This window comes from Dromiciops gliroides, chromosome 3 (assembly GCF_019393635.1).
Source record: "Dromiciops gliroides isolate mDroGli1 chromosome 3, mDroGli1.pri, whole genome shotgun sequence".
Lineage (NCBI taxonomy): Eukaryota > Metazoa > Chordata > Mammalia > Microbiotheria > Microbiotheriidae > Dromiciops > Dromiciops gliroides.
The window spans coordinates 74,259,795-74,287,542 of NC_057863.1; the positions used below are offsets into that span (position 1 = coordinate 74,259,795).

At 37.7% G+C, this 27,748-nt stretch overlaps 2 protein-coding genes across 2 annotated transcripts in view; both read right to left on the bottom strand.

Annotated features, from left to right (window-relative positions):
- SPAG16 (sperm associated antigen 16) overlaps nt 1-27,748 on the bottom strand; it is a 1,175,972-nt gene that overhangs the window by 123,131 nt on the left and 1,025,093 nt on the right. The window lies entirely within an intron of this gene.
- Nucleotides 18,090-27,748, bottom strand: part of LOC122745937 (mitochondrial transcription rescue factor 1-like) — a 49,033-nt gene continuing 39,374 nt past the window's right edge. Inside the window, 4 exon segments of the mRNA XM_043991396.1 lie at nt 18,090-18,263; nt 18,423-18,620; nt 18,623-18,689; nt 18,691-18,963. Coding sequence (XP_043847331.1) covers nt 18,090-18,263; nt 18,423-18,620; nt 18,623-18,689; nt 18,691-18,963 — 712 coding nt within the window.

Below are 27,748 nucleotides of genomic sequence, written 5' to 3' on the forward strand. Positions count from 1 at the left end.
AGTTGTCAAAAATTATATCAATATATAATCGCTTTCACCGTAAATCTGATAGTTTTGAATGTTTCAGACTAGAAGTTCAGAATAAATCAAACTAAAACCTGGCCAAATGGCTTTTCATCTATTTATTTTTTATTTATAAGATGTTTTGAAACTAGAGCCTGTGGGGACATTCCACGAGATGTCACAGAATTAACTGACTGTCAGGTATTTCTTTTCCATGATCTACAGCTTAACCTGCTGATTCTCTCTCTGTATCAATCAGGCGAGTGACTGATAAACCAGATGGGCCATTTGCTCCATGCCCTGAAGGCTGACAAGCTTGGAATTTGTCAAATCTGGAAGGAAAGTCAATTTCATAGGTATGAACATTGGGATAAGGGGTCCCTTCTAAAGCCTTCTAGAGCAAAAAGCAATAACTGCTATTCAAAGTGTCTTTAGATGGTTGTAAATCCAAGAGGTAGAGAAGAAAGGAAATTCTAATGAGAACAAGGATCTACCATGCATACCTGGTGCTTACTAATGAAATACTTTGAGCAACCTGTTAAAAATAAAAATGTATGTCCACCAAGTACTATTAGCTCAATTAAGTGAAAGAAGAGATAGAACAAGAAATTACTTTTAAGTAATTACAGGTTTGGTGGAGTTTTGTTTTGTTTTGTTTTTCAGTGACCTAAACTTTCACTTGACTGAATTGACCAAGAGTTGGATGATTTGAAGAGTCTTTGATTGATGAAGGAATGAAGCCCAATATGTCATTCTTTTTTTTTTTTTTTGGCGGGGCAATGGGGGTTAAGTGACTTGCCCAGGGTCACACAGCTAGTAAGTGTCAAGTGTCTGAGGCCGGATTTGAACTCAGGTACTTCTGAATCCAGGGCCGGCGCTTTATCCAATGCGCCACCTAGCTGCCCCGTGCCACCTAGCTGCCCCCCAATATGTCATTCTTAAACTTAATTGCACACAAAATGTTGAAGCAATCTAAAATTGACAAAGTCATATATAGTTATGGTTAAGCATATACTGAGGAAAGATGATCGTAGCTCAGAATTAAACAAAAATGTATTATTTTACTTTGATATCGGTTGTTGTTGTTTTTAGTCCTTCATTCTTGAAGAGGACCATGCCAATGGGATGATGTCATGACTTGTACTGAATTGAATTTACATGAGGGAGGGCTGTGCAAGGTCACCAACCTCACTCTTTCCTCCAGAGCCATCTGGGTCCAGTGGCAAGACATACATCAGGATGACTGGAGATGGCCACAGATCTTTAAGGCAATTGGGATTAAGTGACTTGCCCAGGTTCACACACCTACTAAGTTTGTCTGAAGTGAGATTTGAACTCAGGTCCTTGACTCCAGGGCAAGTCTCTATCCACTGTGCCACCTAGCTGCCCCCAACTTTGCTATTTACTTTCTCACTGGAAGATTATAATTGAGAAATGCTGAAATATTGATATGAGCCTTCAGATTGTTAATAGACTTTTTTCTCCTTTAAAAATTTTTTAAAATTCTTAACCTAAAAATCTAGTTTTGGAATATTAAAGTAAACTCTATGTCTTATATATCAGCAATAATAATAGCTAAGATATGTACATATATATGTATGTATGTATGTATATATATATGTACATATGAATATGTATGGAGAGAGAGAGGAGGGCATGCCTTAAGGTTTGCAAAACACTTTACAATATGTCATTTGATCTTCACAACTCTGGGAGGTAGGTACTATACTGAGAAAGGTAGAGATTAAGTGATTTATCCAAGGACACACAGCTAGCAGATTTGAATTTCTACCTCCCTGACTCCAGCTCCAGTATCCCAACTTCCTAGCTGCCTCTGCACACAGTCCAGGAAGGTGATCAACAAGGAGGGTGCAGTAGCACCACTGTCCCTCATTCTTCTCAAGTAAAGTAAAATGCAGTTTACTCTGTTTGGCAGGATTTGGCTGGCCCAGGCTAGCCATACTGGAAGGTAGATGAGGCATCTATGTGATATGGGTAGTGTCAGGATGGCACTAGGACCTATGTGGTGTGAACACTCCTGGGATAGCCTTCACCCAACAGCTTTTGGGGGTACCTGCAATACCACTAATGCAATTGAGTTCAATTCACCAAGCATTTGCTGAGCCCCTTCTAGATGCCCAGAAGCAGAGCAGCCCCTACCCTTGAGAGCTTATGCCATACCAGAGGAGAAAGGCAACAACCTTTCCCAGGTAAATGTACACAAAATATAAGGAGAGGTAGTGTTGTGGATGGAGAGATGTCCCATATCCACAGATGTGGGGCAGTGAGGCTGAATTCTGCCTAATACATCCTAGCCATGTGGCCCAGAACAAATCAGTTAAACTTTCAGTTTCTTGGCAATGATATATCAGGGAGAAGGCTTTCTTTTGACTTATCTCATCTGGGGCTTCCCAGTCATAGAACCAGTGTAAATATGGAATATATAGAGGTTTACAAAGTTGTTTTGGAAGTGAGGAGAGCTGGGGCAGCTAGTGGGGTAAGAACAGGCTTCCTGTCAGATTGTGGCACAGGATCTGGGCTCTGAAGGAAGCTGAGTTTACAAAGGTCAAAGCAGGGAGGGAGAACATTCCAGATTCAGGCTATAGCTAAGGAGGAACCGCACCTGAGTACAGGGTGCCTGGAGGGAAGAGTGATGAAGGGGTAATAAAATCAGATCAGCCTGTAAAGAAAGGCTGGGGCCAGTATGTGAAGGGTTTTCAATTCCAAAGGTGTTCGTATTTTAAACCTAGAAGTAGCGGAGCCACTGAAGCATCTCAGCCTGAAAATGGCAGCCACACCCATACTTTAGGAAGATCAAATGAAATATTAAAGATTTATTCTTTTGGGGTCTTGGCATTGTTTTTAAGTTAAGGGTCATCAACTTAATGGGCACTATTTTATTTCACTAGGTTCTTTCCAATCAAGTTGACTAGCTAAAAGGAATGGCTGAGGAAAAGGGGGTAGAGGAAAAGCATTTGCAGGTGATGGTGTGAGGGCATTAGGAGGGAAGAAGTGGATGTTTAAAGGGGAGGGTAACCATTGTTGTCAATTTCACAATTTTCTTTTGTGCTGGAACATATTAGACAAAGTCTACAAAGTCAATCTGGCTTATTTCCTTAAGACTTCAGCAGCGGGGAGTGTGGCTGACACTTCCTTCCTCTGTCTAGAAATGAGCCACAGTTCATTCAATCTGCCCCACGGGCTGATGAGCTAGACTTCCCTTGGAGGAATTTTGAAGGGGGAAGAAAAGGGTCTGGGCACATCTGAAGAAAACACGTGAGTCTAGAAGCAGAAACTTTAAAAAAATTAATTTCACCTCAGGACCAAATGTGTTTTGTTTTGTTTTTGCAGTATATGGTTCCTGACTCCACTGCCCTTTATTTCACAGGGAGGTTCATTTTAGTCATCTTTTGTTTATGAGAGACATTGAAAAACTTCGAGATAGAAGTGCAATTAAAATGCATAATGTTATTTTGAGAAATCCTCTGAAAGAAATCTCAGAGGGAGGTGAAAGGTGAGAGGACCCTTGAAATGAATATCATAACATTAGTGTATTCTATGAACACACCCGTGACATTTAAGCTTGCCAAATTAACATTTTAATTTTTCTGAAGTACCTCAATGTTTCTAGAGGCAAAAGCCTATGCTTTGCTCCTTTATCCATAAACTCTTTTGTTCCTGATGTAAATATATACAGTGAATTCATTAATTAAAGGTTATTCTATCATGGTTTCTTTTCTAATTTGCCAAAGATCACATCTTTTAATCATTAGAACAACTATGTTATTTAGTCTCTATTTTTTTAATGGTCATGGATCGGAGAAAAAAAATTCAAGAATGAAAATGCTCTCATTCTTTTAGCTGGTGGTTAATGTTCTCCCTCTCATCTACAAAATAAAATGGAAAATAAAATAGAAAAAAATGAGTAAATGGATACTTGCTCCTTTCTAGACCTTGAATCTTATAATGAATGATGTGATAGGATTTTAAATGTTAAGGAAATAATAATTTGCCATCAACAGGCTGAGAGAATTTTGTTTATTAGTTTACTGTGATTCAATTTGTGAAATTTTGCTTCATTGATCTTTGCAAAAGAACTTTAATTGGAAATGAATATCACAATCTATTTGCCACACCAACAGGCCCGAGTTGTTGCAGTTCATTAAGTGCTACACACCTGCTTCTTAACTTCCCAATGGGAGAGAAACTCTTGATTTAATACAGGAAAGGGCAGTCAGCATAGGAACTCAGAAAACGGAGTTTTTAATTGCTGGCTTCTCTGCTACATTCCAATACTTGAAATATGCCTTAGATTGTGGGTTGGGAAGTAGAAAAATAAGATGACTGGACTGGACTGAAGCTGGAAGGCATCTCAGAGGGAAGTTAGGTCACTTTCACTCTCTCTTTTTACAGTAGAGGCAAATGAGGCCCAGGGAACTTAAATGAAGTAGTAAACAATAGCTGCAAAATTTGAACCCAGCTCTTCTGAGGCTAGAGACAGTTCTCCTTTTGGCTTTGTCATGCTTCTTCCCTATTTAAACTCCTCCATTAGGTAGGAACTGTTTCATTTCTGTCTTCGTGTCTCCAGAGCCTGGTAGACCCACAGTTTTGGAAACCAACTTATTTTTTAAAACGTACAAGTGACGATTGAAACTGTTTTTCTAAACCCTTCACCTTGCAAAGGAAAGGTCAGGAACTGTTTTGAAAAGAACGCTGTCCCAGTTTTACCTTTATCTGGCCAGGACAGGACTGTAGTCAAACAGATGATGAGGGACAGGCTTAATTTCTTACCTAGCCTTAATCACTGAATGGGCCTTGCCTCTGACAAACTGACACCCAGGAAAGACTTTAGCTTAAACAAATGTCCTTTGGTACTGTCTTGGATTATTTTATTACTGAAAAGAGTTAAGCCATTCACAATTCTTCATCAAACAGTTGTGCTGTCACTGTGCACAATGATCTCCTGGTTCTGCTTACTTCACTATACATCAGGTCCTATAAGTCTTTCCAGTTTTTTCTGAAGTCATCCTGTTTGTCATTTTCTTATAGCTCAATAATATTCCATCACAATCATATACTACAGCTTGTTTAGCAATTCCCCAATGGATGGGCACTCCTTTGATTCCCAATTCTTAGCCACCACAAAAAGAGTTGCTATAAATATTTTTGTACATATAGGTTTTTTTTTCTCTTTTGGGGAAGTCTGGGGTATAAATCTAGCAGCGGTATTGCTGGATCAAAGGGTATGTACATTTTGATAGCCCTTTGGGTATAGTTCCAAATTCTTGGCTTAAAAAGGCCAAGGTCTCCCACTGCATCCTGGGCCATCTCCAGCTGCCCTGATGTATATCTTGCCACTGGACCCAGCTCGCTCTGGAGGAGAGTGAGGCTGGTGATTTTGCACAGCCCTCCCTCACTCAAAATCCAACTCACTTGCAAGTCATGACAACACCTTCCTGATATCATGGTCCTTTTCAAGAACAAAGGCCAAACAACAACAATGAGGGATGAGGCAGGAAGTGGCTAGAATTAATGGAGCACACAGTCGATGTTTCATAAATGCTTGTTGAATTGAAAGGTTGATATGATACTGCTACCATGACTTATTTAAATATGTTTACTTCATTGAGAAGAAAACATAATACAAAAGGAAAAATGATTCTCTTCTCAGTATGGCCAGCAGCAGCATAGGAATGCCCTTTAAGAGAAATCTTTCCTCCTTCAGTGGAGTAGGGACAAAAGGGGAAAAAAGTAAAAGAAGGAAGGCTTTTAATATTAGGAAAAGGCCACATAAAGGCTATGAACCAGTACATATAGTGCTCACTCACAAGGGCAGAATCTCTTAAACCAATATTAAAAATATATCAATAGGGAATAAACAAATACAGGCCAAACTCCTGAATAACTGAAGGAGTACCGGGAACCCAGCTGTTGTTCCAAGAAAACATAGTTTAAAGTGAGATCATTTTGGTTTCCCCATAAGTATTTCACACTTTACTTTTAGTGGATTGCTCAGTTGTTCAGAAAAAGGCCAAACTCATGGGGGTTCCTCTTCTTGCATAGCATTGCAGAGACACTTTGGTGATGGCCTGAATATCTAACTCTAGTCTGACATTGCCTGAAGAATATATGGTGATCTCAAGAAGAAATAAGAGAGAGTGAGTGGCTTATTACTATTCACTAATTTCACTGAAGGAAAAAACAGCCTGGGGTCAGTAATATTATTTCCATAAATGAACTTCAATTTTCATTGCAATTTCATTAATTTATTTTCATTGAACTATATATTAAAATATGTAATCCATAGATGTGCATCTTATATTTTGAATTACTGTGAATATTTTATGACCTTAAAAAGTATTGTTCTAAAATAATTAAAGATTAGAAACCAAACCCTTCCTAGTTTGAAGTCATTTCCTAGATACATTAATTAAAATAATTTATCTATTATTGACAGTATGGTATAGTGGATCAAAGACTGGGCTTGTAGTAAGGAAGATAAGGTTAAAATTTCATTTTGGATCATAAGTCAGTCTCTTGACCTTTTCCATGCCTCAGGCAATAGCCTAGAACTTTTCTCCTAAGTCTTAGATAGGTTGGAGTTCCCTAAACTGATGAAATCACAGGCCTTTTTTGCATTCCCATAACTTTTTTTTTTTTGCTTCGCCTTATTCTTAATTAATGTATTTGATTGACTCAACACAAAAAACCTATTTTATATGATTTTCCAGTTGAAATTTTAAAATATCTTCTCTCATATTAGTAATTCACATAGTTCTTTTGAATGTTTAGGTATTCTAAATCCCCTCCTCCTCTTGACTCCTAGGCAATCTTCATCAAATTACATAGTTAACAACTATTTATTTTCACTATCTTTTTGTGCATTTCTTCATTCTTTAAACTTACTAGCATTTAGGACGGACAAAACATTTCCCTTGGGGGGAAGGAGATAAGCCGGTGGGACTATTTGCTTCTGTAATTTCCCTCACCTGAGTCCAGACTCTATAAATGGATACAAAACACATAGACAAGAAACAGTAAAGAACAAATGTGTAGAGCAGGACATGAGCCGACTATTTTCAGGAATCAAATGTGTCCTCATAGTCCAACATTGGCCCAACTCAATTTTATTCATTTCATTTCAGTTTCAGTTAGAAAAAACATTTATTGGGTGCCCACTCTGTACAAAGAACTGATCTAGGAACTAGGGACACAGAAACAAAGATGAAAGGCAGGTGCACTGCATTCCTATAATTGATACAGTACATTGAATTAGCTTTGATTCAGAGGTAAGAATGTGTTTAGAATGGTGCTGGGCATCCTCCAGGCAAGAAAAACTATGTCCTTGGATGAATAGACTTTTTGAAACCATCTGCTGAGATTATCTACTAAAAATCAATCAATCAGTCAATCAATAAGTCTTTATTAAATACCTCCTACATGTCCAGTACTGTGCTAGATACTGATGATATAAGGACAAAAAATGAAACAATCCCTACCCACAAGAAGCATATATTATAAAAGGGGAGGCAATAAATATGTGTGTGTACATATGTGCATGTGTGTGTGTGTGTGTGTGTGTGTGTGTGTGTGTAAAACACTCTGTTACAATAATTAGTTCATTTTAGGCCTAAAGGATAATACAATGGTTGCTGAGGTCTACTTGGTTCCCTTCTCTTTGACTTTAAAGAACTTATTTTCATTGAAAAGTTTTGAGTTTCCACATAATCACTTTAAACCCCTGGTTAAGAGAAATTCCTACCACCTAGGCAGAATTTGAGCTGTCTAATTTTATGCTTATATCTACTGCTAGTTAGTTAAGTACTGTCTTTTTGTGGGTGAGGCAAAACTCAGTTCACTGGAAACATTTGGGTAATGAGACAGCAGATTATATTTGTAATGTCTGTAGACTGACAGGCATTCAGAAGAAAAGTTGGAGAAAGAAGCAATGTTTTTTCAGGACTTCCATCTGTCTGGGTTCTCCTCTCCATGATGCCTGTGTAGCCAATGATCGTTCTTCATATTTTCATTCTCTGCCATAGCTCAGATCTCCCTTTGCTGTAGACTTGCTCCAGTCTTACCAATTCAAATGGTCAGAGTCTTTTATTCCTTCAATTATGAGATAGAACCTCCTTTTATACAAATCATTTTGGGCATGATTCAGTCTTTTGCTTCATGGCTTTGATTCAAGGAGATATACAGACTTTCTTCACAATTAGGTTTGATTTTTTTTAATCAAGCAAAGGCATAGCATTGGGAGAGGTAGTGTCCTATGTGAGTAAAAGTTTGGCTGGATTGCCAAGTGTAATAAGGGGAATAATGTCCAATAAGGCTGGAAAGATATGTTATGGTCATGTTCTTTATAAGGCTTTAAAAGCTAAACAAAGAAATTTTTATTTCATTCTAGAGGCAATTGGAGGTTGTTAGAATTGATTGAGTAGAGGAGTTACAAAATCAGACCTTCATTTAAGGAAATTTACTTTGGTAGTAGTATGTGAGATGGACAAGAGTTATGAGAGACCTGAGCCAGGAAGACCAATTAGGAAGTTGTTGCAATAATCTGGGCAAGAGGTGTTGGGGGCCTGAAGTGAGGTAGAAGTCTATGAGACTGGAGAGAAGAGATCAGATTGAGAGATGTGGTAGAGAGAAAAATGGTAATATTTGGTAAGTGACTGGATATGTGGATTGAGAATGAGGAATTCAGGACAATACCAAGGTTAGAAACCTGGGATGGTGGTACCTTTTGGATATGCTGAATTTAAGATGACTTCAAAACAATAACTAAATGATGATGCAGACTGAAGGTCAGGAGAGATAGACTGCCTTTTTCTCCCTATATATACATTTGTAAACACAAATATAATGTGTATGTACATGTAAATATATGTGTGTGTACATGTACACATACACAAGCATATATATGAGTCATGTGAACTGATACAATAGTTGTATCACATAACATATGAGAGTTGAACCTATGGGACCTGATGAGGTTACCAAGAGAGCATAAAGGGAGAAAACTGACCAGGAGAGAACTTTGAAGGATATCCACAGTTACAGGAATGTTGGAGCAGACATCCAGGTCAAAGGAGAAACAGAAGAGAGTAGTGTCATGAAAAATGGAGGATGGAGTCTATAGGAGGAGTGGGTATCAAATGCAGCAGCTAGTTCAAATGATAAGGACAGGAAAACCCATCAGTTTGGACAATTGAGAAATCATTACTAATTCAAGAGAGTCATTTGGGTTGAGTAATGGAGATAGAATCTAGATTGCAAAGGGTTGAGCAATAAAAGGAATGTAATGGAAGCAGTGAGTGATAACTTTTTTCAGGGAGTTTGCCTACAAAAGATAGGAGAGATAGTGAATGATAGTTTGAAGAGATGGTAGGGTCTAGTTAAGGGTTTAAAATTTTTTTTAAGAATAGGGAAAACTTGGGCAGGTTTGAAGGTAGTTGGGAAGAAACTGATAGGAAGCCTTAAGAAAAAAAGGAGATAAGGAGGGATGTTATCTGCTGGAGAAGATGAAAAAGGTTGGGTTCAAGTATATAGATACAGGAAGTGATCATGGTAAGGTAAGGAGAAGGACCACCTCTTTGTCTTAGACTTGGAGAAAGGGGAGAGTGAATGATAATATCAAGGGGTTCTGAGATTTTAAAAAAAGGGGAAGAGAGATCTCAGGTCAAATCACCTAAATGTTCTCAGGAAAACAAGAGGTAAAAAAGCATTTTTTTATCTTTGGAGAACACAATGTATTTACTAGTAAGATTTTTCTTTTTCTTTTTTGGCAGGGCAATGAGGGTGACTTGCCCAGGGTCACACAGCTAGTAAGTATCAAGTGTCTGAGGCCAGATTTGAACTCTTGTCCTCCTGAATCCAGGGCCAGTGCTTTATCCACTGCACCACCTAGCTGCCCCCTAGTAAGATTTTTCTTGTTCTATCATATTACCATCTTATCTGTGTTTATATTTAACAATGGGATGAAGCAAAATCTTAGCTGCATAAACAACTGCAGATGATACAGGACCTAGAAAAAGTATGGTATTGACATACATTCTACTGTCAGTAAAGAATGTGCTTGAATTGGCTTCTGCTAATCATGTTGGCTTGCGGTATAGCATATTGTCATAGAAAAGATACTGGCACGGGAAGCTAGGTGGTGCAGTGGATAGAGCACCAGCCCTGGATTCAGGAGGACCCGAGTTCAAATCCAGCCTCAGACACTTAACACTTACTAGCTGTGTGACCCTAGGCAAATCACTTAACTCCAATTGCCTTGCCAAAAAGAAAAAAAAAAATGAAAAGATACTGGCATAGGCATCAGAAGCCATGAATACTAGATAAAGCTCTGCTATTAACTAGCTTAGTTAGCCTGAACAGGTCACTTCTCTCTGGGCCTCTATATCTTTATTTATAATGAAAATAGGTAGAAGTAGATCATAAGCTAATAGATTTATAGCTGGAAGATATTTCAGGATCACCGAGTTCAACTCATTTTACAGAGGAGAGAATTGAAACTCAGAGGGAAGTAACTCAGTAAGAGGCAGAGCAAGAATTTGAACTCAGGTTGTCTGATAGCAAAATACAACACTCTTTCCAGTGTAGCATGCAGCCTTTAAAGAGAAAAGCTACTTGGGATTTCTTGGGGAGGAACAGATATCACTTGGTTCCTAACCTACTTCCTCATTCTTGTCCTGAGTCCTCTCTGTTAATTTGACATATATAAGAACTGTGATCAATGTGATGATCAACAATGATTGTAGAGGATTGAGGATGAAGAATTCTATCTATCTCCTGACAGAAGAGTGATGGACTTAGGCTACAGAATGAGACTTTTTTTTGTTTTTCTTTTTTCAGTGGCTGAAGATGATGGGAGGGAGAGAAAATTGATTTTTCTCATTGAAGATAAATTATAATTTTAAAGTAACATAGCAATATATTCATACATATATACATATTGAATAAACAATATAAAGTTTACCAGTCCTCCCTCCCTCCCTCCCTCCCTCTCTCTCTCTCTCTCTCTCTCTCTCTCTCTCTCTCTCTCTCTCTCGTAAGGCTTAACCATTTGGCATCCTGTCTTAGGCTTTGGAAAATAGAATAATTCTTTTCCAGAGAGGAATTGAGGCACAGCATAATTGGAACTTACTGAACTTAAAATTTCTATCTGGATATTAAGGACCAAGAAGAATGAACATCGTATCATCTTGATCAGAAATAGTCTGTAGGAACTGGGAAAGTACTAGAGGGAAGAGGGAAGATCAGTAAAAGAAAAATTTTGAAATTCTGGACTTAAGGGAAAATAGTGGAAGATTGCTTTTTAACATCCTATTAGTACAGACATCCTAAGTGCTTCTGCTAGTGATTAAAGGATCCATTAGGTAACCATAATGCTTTAGTCTAGTCTATAGCCTATTTTGGACTCAACTCTTTGTCAAAATCAGATACTCAATCCAAATAATCCCCAGCCCATTTACTACCACTTTCCTACGATCCATGTAATCAAGTTTGATCTTCCCATTGCCAGCAGCATGTGCTACAAAATGACTGGTTGGAACTAATAGGTTGCTTGATAGGGGAAATGGCTATCATATGGCTCATGCCTCCCTCATTATTCTCTTGACCATTTGGTTCTGCCCTACTCATATCATTTTTACTATCTGGAATACTTTAAATTCATTTCCATTCATTAGGAGCCAAAGTTACTAGTTATAGCAGCAGACACTAAAATATTTTGGACAATAATAGTGACTAACTCAAGAAATTCTGTTTTTGATTTACAATGAGAAATTTGGGGGCCAGTGCCCATCATAACAATTATTTTGGAGAAATTCTTTTTAATATAACGAAAAATATTAATAGTAATTCAAAATTTTAAAATGTTGAATAATAAATCCTACTTTTTATATAGAGATCAGGCAATAAATTAATGAAATATTAGCTAAAACCAAAGGTCGTCTTTGTGGAAAATGCTACTTAATTATTTTCTGTACTTCTATTAAGTTAGGCAGGCATGGCCACTGAACGAATTATTTGGGTGGCTGCTAGTATCCCAAGAAAATGGAGCTTTTCATCAATGAAATTGGATTAAAAGTGTAACATGCAATTTATAAGGGTGTGTGAAAGTCAATAATAAGAGAAAGTTATTACAAATGATCATTATATCAGTAACACAGCAAATATTTGAGAAGTTATGCAAAAAAGGAAAGGAAGTTTATTCCTCACTATATTAATTAGAGCCCAAGGAAAATGTTCAATATAGAAAAAACAAATATCAAAAAACTTGTAAAATGAATTTAAAAGAACACTTAAGAACTCTGATCAAAGCAATGGCCAGTAACAATTTTAGAGGTTCAGTGATGAAGTGTGCTACCCACTTTGTGACAGAGATGAAAAACTCAAGATATAAAATGAGATTTTGTTGGACTTGGGCAATGAAGGAATTTTTTTTTTACCTGACTAAATGTATCTGATATTATAAGAGTTTTGTTTTCCTCTGTTTTCAATTGGTGGGTGGGAGAGGAAATAAATATTTGTTAATTGAGAAAAAGGTACAATAAGTAAAATAAAACTCTCCACATGGTTCTCGTTTTAAAGTCCAGAAGTTGTTACGGGGGTTCTTATTTCTTTTCTTTTTTTTTTTTTTTTTTGTGAGGCAATTGGGGTTAAGTGACTTGCCCAGGGTCACACAGCCAGTAAGTGTTAAGTGTCTGAGACCAGCTTTGAACTCAGGTCCTCCTGACTCCAGGGCCGGTGCTCTATCCACTGTGCCACCTAGCTGCCCCTGGGGTCATTATTTCTTACACTGGCCTTCGTCAAACTTCTGAGCCTAGAAAGGAGAAATCATTTCAAGGCTGCAATATCTAACTTACACTTACAATACAGGTCTTTTGTCAAGTTCTCAAAGAAGATGCTTTGAAGAACAACAGTGGTAGGGAAGGTGCACATAATATTCAATAAATATTTCTTCTCAGTAGCTAATAATGGCAGATCTCCGCCTTATTTGTTGAAGAGTCAGAGATTTTTTCACCTGACAGCTGAAGAATAGCAGGGCCCACTAATCTCACTCATATAGAGTTTGTCATGGGTTGTCTTTGTAAGTGAAATGCTGCCATGTTGTTCTTAGCGGCAGCCTTTCAGTGTATTGCTTTATAACAAAGCTTCACAATCAGCTACCACAGTGGCATTGATTAAGGCACTTGGGACTCATAAGTTAAAAAGGAAAACTGCTTTGAAAAAATTGGGTCAGAGGGCTACCCAATCACCCAGATAATTGAAGCTGGCATCATTTCAGCAGAAAACTGACAGTGTTTTAGAGAATGGTGTATGAGTTCTATAGTAAAAGAGAAATATGCAAATAAGGCAAAAGATATCCCTAAATCTCACTTGATCTGTTCATCCTTTTCCTTTCCATTGATCTTTGAAATGTGTACCAGCTAAAAGATATTATCTTTGAATGATTTTGAGTCTGACATCAAATCCCATCCATGCTTTTTCTCAGGTATTCTTTTAGGTATAGAAATGAACAATGGCATGTCCAGAAAGCAGGAAGAGAGGAAAAAAAGAGAAAAGAATGGCCAAAGACAAATCAGAAACTTCACTAAACAGTTTTTTGATGGTCTCATTCATTTCTGCCAGGTTGAGGGTATACAAAGAGATGAGTAGCATACATGGGGCAGGATAATATGGGGGAGAAGAATGAACATTGAAGCAGGAATCCGTAACCTGGGTTCTAGGCTCAACTTTCACCTATCAGCTTTTAGTTAAGCTCCTTCACATCTCTGATTGGCTCCTGCTTATCTGGCACTTTTAAGATCTATTGAGCAATTTTGATATATTATTTCATTTGATCTTCACAGTAAACCTGTGAGATATATACTTGCATAATACAGATTTTATGTATGAGGAAACTGAGCCTAAGAGAGAGGTTAGAGGACCTGCTGAGGGTCACAGAGCTAATAAGTATCTGAGGCAGAATTTGAACACTGGGCTTCTTGAATCCAAGTCTAATACTCCATCTAGTATACCATGTTTCCTTTTACATACAGAGGAAGTTCAATGATTTAGTGGATAGAGTGCTGGACTTTAAGTCATACAACCTGAGTTCAAATCCAGACTTAGACACTTACTAACTGTGTGACCCTCAGCAAGTCACTCAGCTTTGGTTTGACTAAGTCTATTCATCTATAGCACCTACTTTACAGGCTCAATATTTGAGGAACTTCGTAAATCTTAAAGTGCTTGATGCGGGTGGTGGTGGTGAGGATGATGCTGCATTCCTTATATTTTTGACAAAAACAACAACAAACAAGTCATCAGGAGGGAACAGAAAAGCTGTGCTTGACTGTATGGGTGTCATATCCTTACATTTGAACTTAGCTGGTGCATGAACCAAAAGCAAGCAGATATAGAAAGCAATATTGCTTTAATAGCACTCATGTCAAGAAACAATACTTTTTTTTTAGAGAGCAAGGCAACATCTAGCTACCAGAAGCACATATGTTTGCATCTGACAGTGCTGGAGCCCCAAAACATGGAGAACATTTGTACCAGAAAGTAAAAGCTACTGGGACCAGATAAAAGTGCAAATAATTCTAAGAGGTTTCACTCACATCAGGAAAGCTGCAATGTGGTTTCTTAATGAGTTGTGGATTTAAGCTGGACATATAAAAATACACTGGAGTAATAGTATTGAAGAAAAGGAAGAGGCTACAGAGATAAGATATACATATAAAAATACACAGAATTATTCGGGTGTAGGTTATTATTTTAAATTATTGCTACATATGATGTCACCATCTTTTTGTTTCTTAGAATAGATAATACAAAAGGACAGAAAAATGTTTCCCTATTTATTTTATTACTGAGGCTAAATAATGCTAATTCCTTTAACTGAACCTCACAGTCTTTCTCCTATACATTATTGATATGTCATGTCATCTTTGAGCCCAGTTATAAGAGGTTTTGTGTTTTGTAAGGTTCTTTATAATTTGACAACCATTTTTACATACATACATACATACATATATATGTTTATAATTTCATTTGATCCTTGTTAGTCCTTTTAAGATAGGCATGACAGCTTTAATCAAATGTATTTTATAGGTAAGAAAAAATGAGACACAAAAAGGTTAAGCAATTAGTTAAAGGTCACAGAGCTAGTATTAGTATCAAGTTAATCTAGATCCAATCTAATGTCCTTTGTGATAGACCACATAGGCTAGATCCATACTCTGTAATATTAAAGACCTCTTCACAGAGCTCAGACCAAGGAGTTACAAACTATGTAGCAAATGTATATAAATTAGGCATAAAATAAACATACATATTTATTTATATCTACATATGTTTCATATGAATTACTTATACTGGATGTCTAAAAAGATCAAGTTAACTGGAATACCATTCACATTTCTCCTTTGCTTTGAATATCTGCTTATAATAATTGCTAGCATTCACATATTGGGTATTTTTTTTTCAGGTTGGTTTTGTTTTTTTGCAGAGCAATGAGGGTTAAGTGACCTGCTCAGGATCACACAGCTAGTAGGTGTCAAGTGTCTGAGATCATATTTGAACTTAGGTCCTCCTGAATCCAGGGCTGGCACTTTATCCACTGTGCCACCAAGGTGCTCCCCACATATTGTTTTAAGGTATATGAGACACTATGATACTCAACATACATCATCTTATTTGATCCTTGTAAAAACTGTGTGAAATAGGCAGTACAAATTTTATTATTCTCTTTTTACAGATGAAGAAACTGAGGTTCACCACATCTATGAAGACATGAATATGGTAAATTGAAAAAGTCCTTCATTTGGAGTCAGAGATCTGTGTTTTGAATCCTGACTCCTGATATGACACTAGGCAATTCATCTAAGTTCTCTAAGACTCAGTTTCCTCCTTTGTAAAATTATGGTTGGTCGAGAGAAACACCAAGGTTCCTTTCAGCTCAGCCTAAGATCCAAAGTGACTTATGTAAGGATGCCCAGCTACTAAATGGCAGAGGTGAGATTTCAATCCAGCGCCCTTTTTACGCTATCCCTTACTGGCTTCTATAGTACATGGTTTTTCTCTTTAAGGTTGTGGTTACTGAATCAAGTTATTACTATTTTATGTGTGAATTTAAATATTTAAAATAATACTATGTTAATGGAGAAAGTCCTTCTGATATCACTTTTCTGTCAAAAAATTAGTTATGAGAAAGTGGAAATTTTGCAGAAGGCAGAGTGATATAGGGAATAGAGGGTTGGCCCATGGGTTAGAAAGATCTGGATGCAAGTCCTGTACCTGACACATCCTGGCTATGCGGCCATAGGAAAGACTTTCAGTCTCTTAGTACCTCCAGACAATTTTCTAAGGCTAAATTATCCAATGCAACATATGGTGACCTACATTGGCTTTGGGGAGATTTTTCCACTGGGAGTTTGCCACCAACATGAAATCACAGGTCATATAACAACAACAACAAAAGTAACATAGATATATGAATAAACTGCTGTCATAAGAAGCTTTTTTTTTTTTTAGGGTGAGGCAATTGGGGTTAAGTGACTTGCCCAGGATCACACAACTATCAAGTTGTCAAACGTTTGAGGCCAGATTTAAACTCAGGTCCTCCTGACTCCAGGGCCGGGGCTCTATCCACTGTGTCACCTAGATGCCCCATAAGAAGCTTCTTAAAAGGTCAAATACAACTTAAACATGAAGTATTAGTTCTATCACCACTTGTAGACTGACATGAATTTCAAAGTAAAGTACATGTAGGAATCAGGGCACATACCATGTGGCATTAGAGATCCTTTTGTCCATATACATGTGCAGAAAATAAAATATTTAACTATGGTTTGAGAGAGCAGATAAAGTTTGAATAATATAACATGAAATACAAAAATGTGGATATGGAATACAAGTTGCATCTTTTAATTAACTACTAATATAGTCTAGTTTAATTCATCTTTTAAAGCACTGTGGGGTTGCATAGCTTTTGACCCCATCAACATATAAGACAACTTGGGCCCTGTAGAAGTAATTTTAGAGTATTTCTGGAATGATGTTTTCTATGTTGGCATAAATACTGGTACTACTGAGAGGTTTTTTTTGTTTGTTTTTTACCACTTTTAAAGGAAAATCCTCATGGATGATGCAACCAATGGAGGAAGGGGGAGAGGAAATCAATTTGGTGGTTTCAACATGACCCAGACACAAGTTTAATTGATCATGTTTGGGATAGAAAGGAAAATCCTCATGGATGATGCAACCAATGGAGGAAGGGGGAGAGGAAATCAATTTGGTGGTTTCAACATGACCCAGACACAAGCTTAATTGATCATGTTTGGGATAGCTAAAAAAAAACAGGAAATCATTCCTAACAGCTGGAGAAGGTATAAGAACTAGACGATTCCATTTCCAAGAAACCGTGTTTCCAGAGTACTTTGATGTAAATGCTCACATCTGAATATTGATAAGAGAATATTAGCATATGTTTTCTGAATCTTATATATACCTTCTCAGATCCACTTTATATACATATACATACTTTATATACATAGCTAGGTGGCTAAGTGGATAGAGTACAAGGTCTGGGGTCAGGAAGACCTGAATTCAAATCCAATCTCAGACACTTAACTTCTGTTTGCCTTCCTCTATGGGACAAAGAAAGGGCAAACCACTCCATTATCTTTGCCAAGAAAACACAATGGACAGTATGTCCCATGGGTCACAGTATATGTGACCATTGGCAAGTCACTTAATTCTGTTTGCCTTGGTTTTCTCATCTGTAAAATAGCAAAGCATTCCAGTATCTTTGCCAAGAAAACCCCAAATGGGGTCATGAAGAGCTGGACATGACTGAACAACAATGATATATTTTACTCCCTGGTCATATTGTTTCCAGTGGTCCTGTAGTTCAAACCAGAAACCAAGGAGGACTCTCTGGAGTTCCTGGAATGCCCACCTGGGGTTCCTTATTATTTTACTTGGTGGTGGCATCAATTGTCTACTACATTTCTTTTTTTTTCAGGAACTGATGAGACTTTATTTTGATAAAAATGTCCTTTTTCAAAAAGGCCCCCACATTCCCCGTTTCCCCACTAGGTGAAAACCACTTGAGTTCCTGGATTGCTGGTACCATAGGAATCTGGGTACTTCGACAGGCTCCTCTTGGGCAGTCTGATGATGTTTTTCCAACAGTGTAATGGCACTTGGTACTTTTCAGACTCAGTTTTCTCTTCTGACACTTTTTTCAGGACAATTCTCATAGCCATCTCTGTTTCTGATTCTTTTTTTTTTTTTTTTGTGGGGCATTGGGGGTTAAGTGACTTGCCCAGGGTCACACAGCTAGTGTCAAGTGTCTGAGGCTGCATTTGAACTCAGATACTCCTGAATTCAGGGCCGGTGCTTTATCCACTGTGCCACCTAGCTGCCCCTGTTTCTAATTCTTTAATCTCTCCAATGATAAGATCCAGTGTATCACCCACTTTCACCATTCTGCTTTTCTTCCATAATTTTTCTCCATTCAGTCTGAGTTCACTTTTGTAGAATGCATCTTCTATTTTATTTCTTGCAAGATCCAGACCTGTTTTCAAAATAACGTCATATCCAAAAGAAGGGACGACTCTCTCTCCACATCCTTAAAGTCTTTTACTACATTGGGGTCATCTTCAACTTCATCTTCCTGCTCACTCATCTCCCTGATCTTCATCGTCATCGTCGTCTGTTTTCTGCAAAGCCGTTTTACTGCTCTTTTTAGACCCTGTGTTGCTTTTGAGTCTTATGGAAAACAGTGAAATGCATTCTGGGGACATTAAAAGCCCCGGGAGTTTCACAGAGGAAATGCTATAGAACAGTGTTCTATAGTTTGATATGTTTAACTGATAACTAGAAGAATTTATGTACTGATTCCCAGAGTTACAGGGTTTGTGTGCAAGTGATGTCCCCCAGAGTCCAATCCAGGCATTTGGTTTTCTTAAAGTGTGGATGGACAATCTGAGACTAGTCACCTCTTTGACCTTGGACAGGAGACTTAACCTCCCTGGGCCTCAGTTTCCTCATCTCAGTGCATGAGGGGGCAGGGACCCCTCAAGTGCAGTCCCAGCCCGGCCTGACAGCCCCCTCCCCTTCCACCCCAGTGCTGGCTGTCTAGCTGCTTCCTGCAGCCACATATCATTTCACTCCCTGGCTACCACTCCCTTATATGGGTTGTTGTTGTCTATTAGAATGTAACTGAAGGTAGGAGCTATCTTTAATTTTGTACTTGTACCCCTAGAAGTTAAAAGAATGCTTGGCTTATGGAAAGTGCTTAATAAATGCTATTTCATATAGTCATCATTCATTTTCAAGTTATATGCCTATAACACAGTAACAACTGTGAACTGGTAACCAAACCACGGGTAAAACTAGAATAGATATAACTATGTGACCCTGAATTGTTCAATTTATGATGCTAATATTGAGTCTGATTATAGATCTAATTTAATTAAATTATTAGTGCACACAGATGGATTCTGAATTAGCAGAAATTTCTCAGGAAAATGATCTTGGTGTCATTGTAAGAAGCTGGTCAATGCTCAGCAGTGGGAAAAGAACAAAATGTCCCACCAGGACTGAGTCTAATGCTGGGAGCCATTACAACACTGAATAATACAGAAAATATTACAAATACATTGTTATACAAATTGGTAGTGGTCATCACCTTGAATCTTGCATTCAGATTTTGTGAGCTCATCTTGGAAAGATTATATTTGAAACAAAAATAAAAGGCCCAAAGAAGAGTAATAAGAATAATTAAAGGCACATGGAAGTAGAGGCAATAAAGTGAAGTGAGATGGAAAAGATTAAAATTATTTAATTTGAAAAAAATTATATTAAATACTGAATGTGAGGGAGATCAGCAGGAGTCCTTAATTACTCAGCTGTATCATATGAGAATTCAAGGGAATGAAATGAAAAAAAGTTTCTGGTGGATAAAAAGAAATATTTGTGTAACATAAACTGACCCATGGTATTCATTGGCATAGGCTTCTAGAGATAGTGCCCTTATCTCTCTCTCTCTCTCTCTCTCTCTCTCTCTCTCTCTCTCTCTCTCTCTCTCTCTCTCTCTCTCTCTCTCTCTCTCTCCTTCCTTCCCTCCCTCCCTCTAATCCTGTCAAAGAACTGCTCCTTTGAAATAAACAAATGCTCTAAAAGGACAGAGTTTAACAGGCACTATCCCTTGGAAGACATTTTCATAGAATCATTATCTTTCACTGTCTGATAGCACCTATGTTCATTTTTGTTCCCAGTTCTGCTTCCCTGAAACTGGAATCTATGTGGGCAAAGCATTGGCCAAATTACATTAAAATGGTCATTCCTCCCAACTTCCCCAAATTGCCTGGGTAATTTCTGTTTCATAAAAATATTATCGTATTTTGTTAATTTCTAAACTAAATTAGTTTTTCATTTCATTCAAAACATTTTACTTGCCTTCTTCATATTCTTCTTATTCTAATAGAGGAAAAAAATTATTTGGGACTTCCTCTACCAAAGAAAATTACAACCCCTCCATATCTTACTAGACTATCTTGGGTTGATATGGTAAAAATATAAAATAAAATTCTCAATGTGTGGCCAACTGTTTGCCAATATGCCTTTGTAAACTTAGCTGCGTCTGTCCAATGTATAGTATATTACTGGCCCATACCCAGGATCATTTAGTTAGGTACTGAGCATGCACTCCACAGCCATAGACTTTGGGACATCAGAGTGGAACTTTGTCTTTGCTAATAATACTTTAGTTTTTAATATACATACATGTACCACACATATACATATACATATACATATACATATACATATACATATATATATATACATATACATATACATATATATACATATACATATATATATATATATACACACACACACACACACACACACACACACATACACACATATATACATGCTGTAGGGGCCAAATTTTAATTGGGGAGTGTTAGGCGGCTTGCCACAATATTGGGGCAAGTAAGGAGATGAACAGCCTCTTTCAAAAACAGAACAGGGTTTATTAACAAGAACAAACTTAAAAGCACAAGTAAGATTAGTAGAATTAAGGACAAGGGACAAAAGGGATGGGGAAAGGAAACTTATACGACCTGCTATCACTCCACCCCCCGGGCGCAGCAGAACACACAGCTGCATCCTGTCTCTTTCCAGCTTAAACACCAGAATGACAAATCTCCTCCCTTCTCTTCACCAGAAACCCCCTGGCTCCCAGGAAACAGGGCAGACAGACACACATTCTGAAGCTAATTGGCTGGCAGCCCTGATTGACAGAATTAACAGACGCTTGTAGCACAGTCAGCCTCCCAGCTTCCACACACCAAAGGTCACCTGACTGCCCTCACCAGGCTTCCCATTATTATAATTTGGCCAGGACCATGTAGGCATCAGTGTGAGACGGGTGGAGCACTGCGCTGCAGAGCCTGAGCCCCAGCCAGGGCAGGCTGGGGCTTCTAAATCATGATTAATTCTTTACAATGCGTGCGCGCGCACACACATACACACACACACACACACACACACACACACACACACACACATATGATATGTAGATGTGTGTTTGTGTTATTTAGTTGTTCCAGAAGTGTCTGACTCTTTCTGTCCTCATTTGGGGTTTTCTTGGCAAAGATACTGGAGTATTTTGCCACTTCCTTCTACAGCTCATTTTACAGATTAGGAATTGAAACAAACAGGGTTAAGTGACTTACCCAGGGTCACAAAGCTAGAAAGTATCTGAGCCAGTTTGAACTCATGAAGATGAGTTTTCCTGATTCTAAGCCCAATGCTCCATTCATTGCATCACCTATATGCATACATATATACTTTGATGCATACATATTGTACACATGTGTGTTTCTGTGTGGATAGATGATAGGTAGATAGATAGATAGATAGATAGATAGATAGATAGATAGATAGATAGATAGATAAACAGATAGACAGGTAGGTAGATAGATAGATGGGTAGGCGAATAGATAGATAGTGCTTTCTGGTATTTTTGGATACATCATGAGGCAGGTGGCATTATTAGACCTATTTTTCAATGGGGGAAGTGCAAGTAAGAGAATAATTTGCCATGTTCTCAAAACTAGACTGTGGTAGAATCGGGATCTGAAATCAGGTCTACCTGATTTCAAGTATTATCTTTGAAAAATGACTCTAAATCTACATCTCCAGTCCCCATCTCACCTAAGTGCTCCAACCCTGTACCTCAGTTTCCTATTGGACCTCTCTACCTGGATTTTCCAGGGGTATCTCAAACTTAATATGTCATTTTCTCCCTAGAACCTCCTTCTGATTGCCATATTTCTATCATGATAATCACCATTCTTCAAGTCATCCAAGTTTGCAGTTGCAAAGTTATGCTTGCCCTTTATTCACACCCATCCCAGCTCTAATCCCATACTATAACAGTTGCTAAATCTTACTGATTTTTCCTATAATCATATTTCCTATATCTGTACTCTCTTAGCTCCAAAGCTGCTCTTACTGAAGTATAGATCTGACCATGCCATTTTCCTTCTTTTTTTTTTTCCAGGGCAATGAGGGTTAAGTGACTTTCCCAGGGCCACACAGCTAGTAAGTGTCAAATGTCTGAGGTCAGATTTGAACTCAGGTCCTACTGAATCCAGGGCTGGTGCTTTATCCACTGTGCCACCCAGTTGCCCCCAACCACTTCCCTTCTTAATAAGTGCCTGAAGTCAAGAAGACTTGAGTTAAAATTCAGTCTTTAATCATTATTAGTTGTATGACTCTGGACAAGTTACTTAACCATGCTTTATCTCAGTTTCCTTGTTTGTAAAATGAAGAAAATACTACTTTCCTCCTGGGGTGGTTGTGAGAATCAAATGAGATAATATTTATACAGTGTCTAGCACAGTGCCTGGCACATGGCAGGTGCTTCATAAATGCTTTTGCCCTTCTCTTACCCCAATATGCTTTATTGGCTTTTTATTGTCTTTATGATAAAAAATAAAACCAAAAACAAACAAAACAAAACAAAAAACATCTTAGGTATTTAAAGCCCTTCACAATCTGGCTCCAGTTTATCCTTCTTGGCTGATCACCCAGCACATACTCTACACTCCAGCCAAATTGACCTAAATCTTTGTGTTGCTCCATCTCCCATCTCCATGCCTTTGCATGGACTATTCCTCATGTCAATAAGACTTTGCCTTCTGGAACACGTAACACTCTTTAGTGTCAGCTCAAGGGCAACCATCTTCAAGGAGCCTTTTTTGACTCCTCCCCCATGTTATTCTCCCTCATTACTTTGTAGTTATTCTTTATGTCATCTGTGAGTGCATGGTATTCTCTCAGTAGAACATAAACTCCCTGAGTGCTACTTTCTATTTTTGTGTTTGTATCCCCAGTATGTAGCACATCACAGGCGCTTGACAAATGCTTGTTGATTGGTTAATAATAACGCTAAGGATTGTAATAAAATTACTTCAGTTTTCTATTGCACACGAAGATTTACAATATACATTCTTTACAATGGGCAGCTACATAGTGCAGTGGATAGAACACTGGGCTTGGAATCAGGAAGACTCCTTTTCCTGAGTTCAAATCTGGCCTTAGACACTAGCTGTGTGATCCTGGGAAAGTCACTTAAGCCTGTTTTCCTCAGTTTCCTTAACTAAAAAATTATCTGGAGAATGAAATGGCAAATTCACTCTAGTATATCTGCTGAGAAAACCCCAAATGCAGGGATGATTATTTGGTAAAATTCCTTTATTTTTCCAGAGGAAATACATGAAAATCTAGTCTAACAAATCAAAGATCCCTTATGGTAACAGAGTTTGAACCTGGCTGATATGCAAATAATCAGACATTCCTGAGAACAATAGAAGCAGAAACCAAGCAGGCTTCTCTTGAGTTTTCTGTAGACAACATTTTCTGCTGTCTTGACTCCCCAACACCCCTGAGCCAATGTGTGTGTGGGGTGGATTAGATGGATCTTCCTTATCTGCAAAGATTCCCAAGAGGCTTCCTGCCTCACATCCACATTGTTTGCTTTTAAGGAGTGAGCTACTAGAGCGATTTGCATTGTGCAAATGGATTAAGAGCATCCTGTTGCAAAACCAGGAAGCAGGAAGTTAATCCATCTGGACCTAACATCAGTTGTCTAGGGACTACACAATCCTCCTTTCAACTACTTAAATACTCTTATCCCCCAAATCTCATTTGAATCCCTCAAGATATTTCCCATTCTGAAGAGAAATTAAAATGGGTGCTTGTCTTTATGTTTTTGTGGGGGACAGGTTTCTGGTTAATAGGGGTCACAAAGAGTCAGACATGACTGAAAACAACTGAATGATAATTCTTCACAATAGCCTTTAAGGTAGGTTGTGTTATAGGTAGTACTCCTGGGGAGGAAACTGAGTCTCAGAGAGGTTGAGGGTGTCATACTAAATTAATATCAGTGTCAGTATTTAGCCCATCTGTTTCACATGTAATGCAATGGAAAGAATGTTCAGTGTGGAATTAGAACACTTGGGTTTGCATCACAACTCCGCTACTCACAAACTGGGTGACATAGTCAATTTTTTTCCTCTGTAAAATGAAGGGATTGGATTAGATTATAATAAAGGCTCCTTACAAGCCCTAAAGTTCCAGTCTTATATTGTTTTTCAATCTTGGATTTTTTCTGTATCATATTCCATATCATAATCCTGTATTCAGTAATGTACAAACTCCTTTTGTCTACCTCCAAAATCTGAATGACCGTATTATTTTAAGTAGATATTATTTTATTATTTGGCAACACTTTTCTACTTGCATTCACTGTGATGCAACATAAACTGACTTTTGTGAAATCCTCAGAGGTATCTTAGCATATACATTTATACAGTCATTGGGAGGAATGAATTAGTAGAGCTCATTAGCTGAAATCCTCATGTTGTTTCTGCATGCATACCCAGCAACTTCCTAGAACCAACCACCTTCAAACGGAATTGCTATTTAAATTTCCTGAAGTGCCCAAATCCAGGCATCATGCCTGAATGCCTTTACTCTTCACCAATAAAATATGGATGAGTATGTTTAGGTGGGGTGGGGAGGAGAGAAAGGTGATACAAATAACTCTCATATACTCAAGTTACTTTCAATATCCAGCTTAACCACTTCCTTACATTTAGTTTTTTGCAGCATATATATATAACACAATATTCCTTTCTTGCTAGCATTTCTTGATACACTTTTTTGCAACTGGAAAAATCCCAAGATAAAGGGGAAAAAAAAAAGATTACAATGTTTGGAAACCTAAACTGTACTGTTAGCAAAGTTAGCATATCACTCCTGGTTGGTTTGATTCACTGTCTGACTCTCATTTAGTTTACATTTCAGAATTTCTTAACCTAGGGGTGCATAAATAGATTTCAGAGGATCCATGAACTTGGAAAGGACAAAGAATACATTTTAATTTTCAGTAAGATTTAATTCGCTATGTATCTTATTTTATACATTTAAAAACTCTTTTCTGAGAGGGGATCTATAGGTTTCACTAGGTTGCCAAAGTGATCCATGCATTTTCAGAATGCTTGCTACAGTATGATTGAAGCATGAGTTCATTCATGTGGCACAAGGGCTTTTAAAGGAGAGTGATTGTGAGAACCCTCTCTTTTTCACATTTTCCAAGTAAACTGCTCTATTTGATCTTCTTTTGATAAACTTCTAAGATTCATTTCTGGTTTTTTAAAGCACCATTTTAAAGGAAACATGTATTGCTTGTAATTAAGTCAAGGCTGTGAGTTTTACTACTGATTATTCCTATTGTATTATGTGACAATTAATTTCTTTGGCTATGACTTCAAAATTTGACTCGAGCTTCTTCAACATTCTATGAGCTATATGAATGTAAGGGCAAAATATTTCAAGGAGAACTCATTAAATAACTATGTTATTTTCTAAAATCTTTGTTGGAGGTGGTAGGCCAAAATGGCTATATCCCTTAGGAAGAGAGACACTTGCTGCTAGAATGATTTCTTCACTCTTCAAATTCTCTTTCAACCTTTTGTCTTTGGGATAGAAAGCAAATGCCATTCATTTAGGAAATCAAGAAACAACTTTGGAATGGACTCATTTTTCCAAAACCATAGCCTATAAATATTATTCCAAACCGTGTTACCCTTTCTCCACAGCTTTCAGACTTTGGTGTCCAACATGGAGTAGAGATCTTTGTTTTGTTTTCAAAAATATACTTCTTGATTTTTGTTTTATCTTGTACATAGAGCAGTCAATTTCCCATCCCTTTTTCCTCTTAGAAAATTCTTCCACTCTGGGGCAGCTAGATGGTGCAGTGGATAAAGCACTGGCCCCGGATTCAGGAGGACCTGAGTTCAAATCCAACCTCAGACACTTGACACTTACTAGCTGTGTGACCCTGGGCAAGTCATATAACCCTCATTGCCCTGAAAAAAAAAGAAAAGAAAAAAGAAAATTCTTCCACTCATTAGCTCCTTTGTCTTATAGATGTTTTACTATTCTTGTGATCTTGGGCAAGTTCCTTCATATTTTTGTCCTAACTTTCCTCATGTGTGAAACCAGAGTTGGGATGTATTATACTTAAATCTAGGACACCACAACTATGTAATCTATCTCCAGGTTGCTCTACTTAAAGAAAAAAAAAAGCATGCAAACTTCCATCATAGCAGAGTAGAGGGCAGTCCTCATCCTGTTATTCATTTTTTTCTGTCCCACACTCCCCAGTTCCTCCATCTTTTTTTAAGGGTGGTTGTAGGGAAGAGAGGAACAATAGAGGGAGGGTAATCTAAACTCTGGTTTCTAACCTTGGTTGAGAGGGTATCACCATTACCATCCCATATCCCAATATTGCTGAGAGTAGAATTGATCCTAACCCAAGTTTCTTACTTTAAATTTAAGATATTTGTCTACTTGCGTCACTGTCCCCCTTCTATTTGGTAGTAATTTACCCAGATTTGAATGAGTTCAGTAGGGCATGATACCATATAAGTAACATATCTAAAATTATCTGTCTCAAAAGGAGGGGCAGTTAGAAGAGATGGCAGGAGTACAACTTATCCATATTAGACAATATACTTATAAAAACTGAATGTGTGTTTCTTAAGTTTTAGGCTAGAATAAATGACTATGAGCATTAAAAAGAACCCCTCATTGCCATGGAATTCCAAGAGATGGAATGACCTTTAAAAGTGTAGAGAGAGAACAACCCTGGAACAGATGGCCAGCCTTTTAGAATCCTAGTGAGCACACCATGACAATTTCCCATACCTAATGAATGCATACATCTTGGCTCTTGACCAGAGGAGGGTTAATTTATTCTAGGCCAAATCCAGGGCCTTGTGTAGTTTCCTACAAGTCTGTCACACCCAGAACTACTTTGCAGGTGGACAAGATACACTCAAGGTGAAATGAATTCTTTCTATGACCATTTGCATCATAATATCTAGAACTACTGAAGAACAGCAATCTATCTAGTATGTGCCATAGAGTGAGGGTATACTTTGGTGATGTATGTAAATTTTGCCAAACAGTTTTGAAATGTGTAACTGGTAGTTAATATATCTCTAAAAATTACTGACTCACCTAACTTCTTTGGAATAATTTAGTATATCATTTTAATTTTGGATTTATCAGGTTTATAATTATTAAAATTTATGAATCACCCCATAAATATAATTTTCCTCTCAAATAAAATGATTCACATAATAAAACCATGTAAAGGACT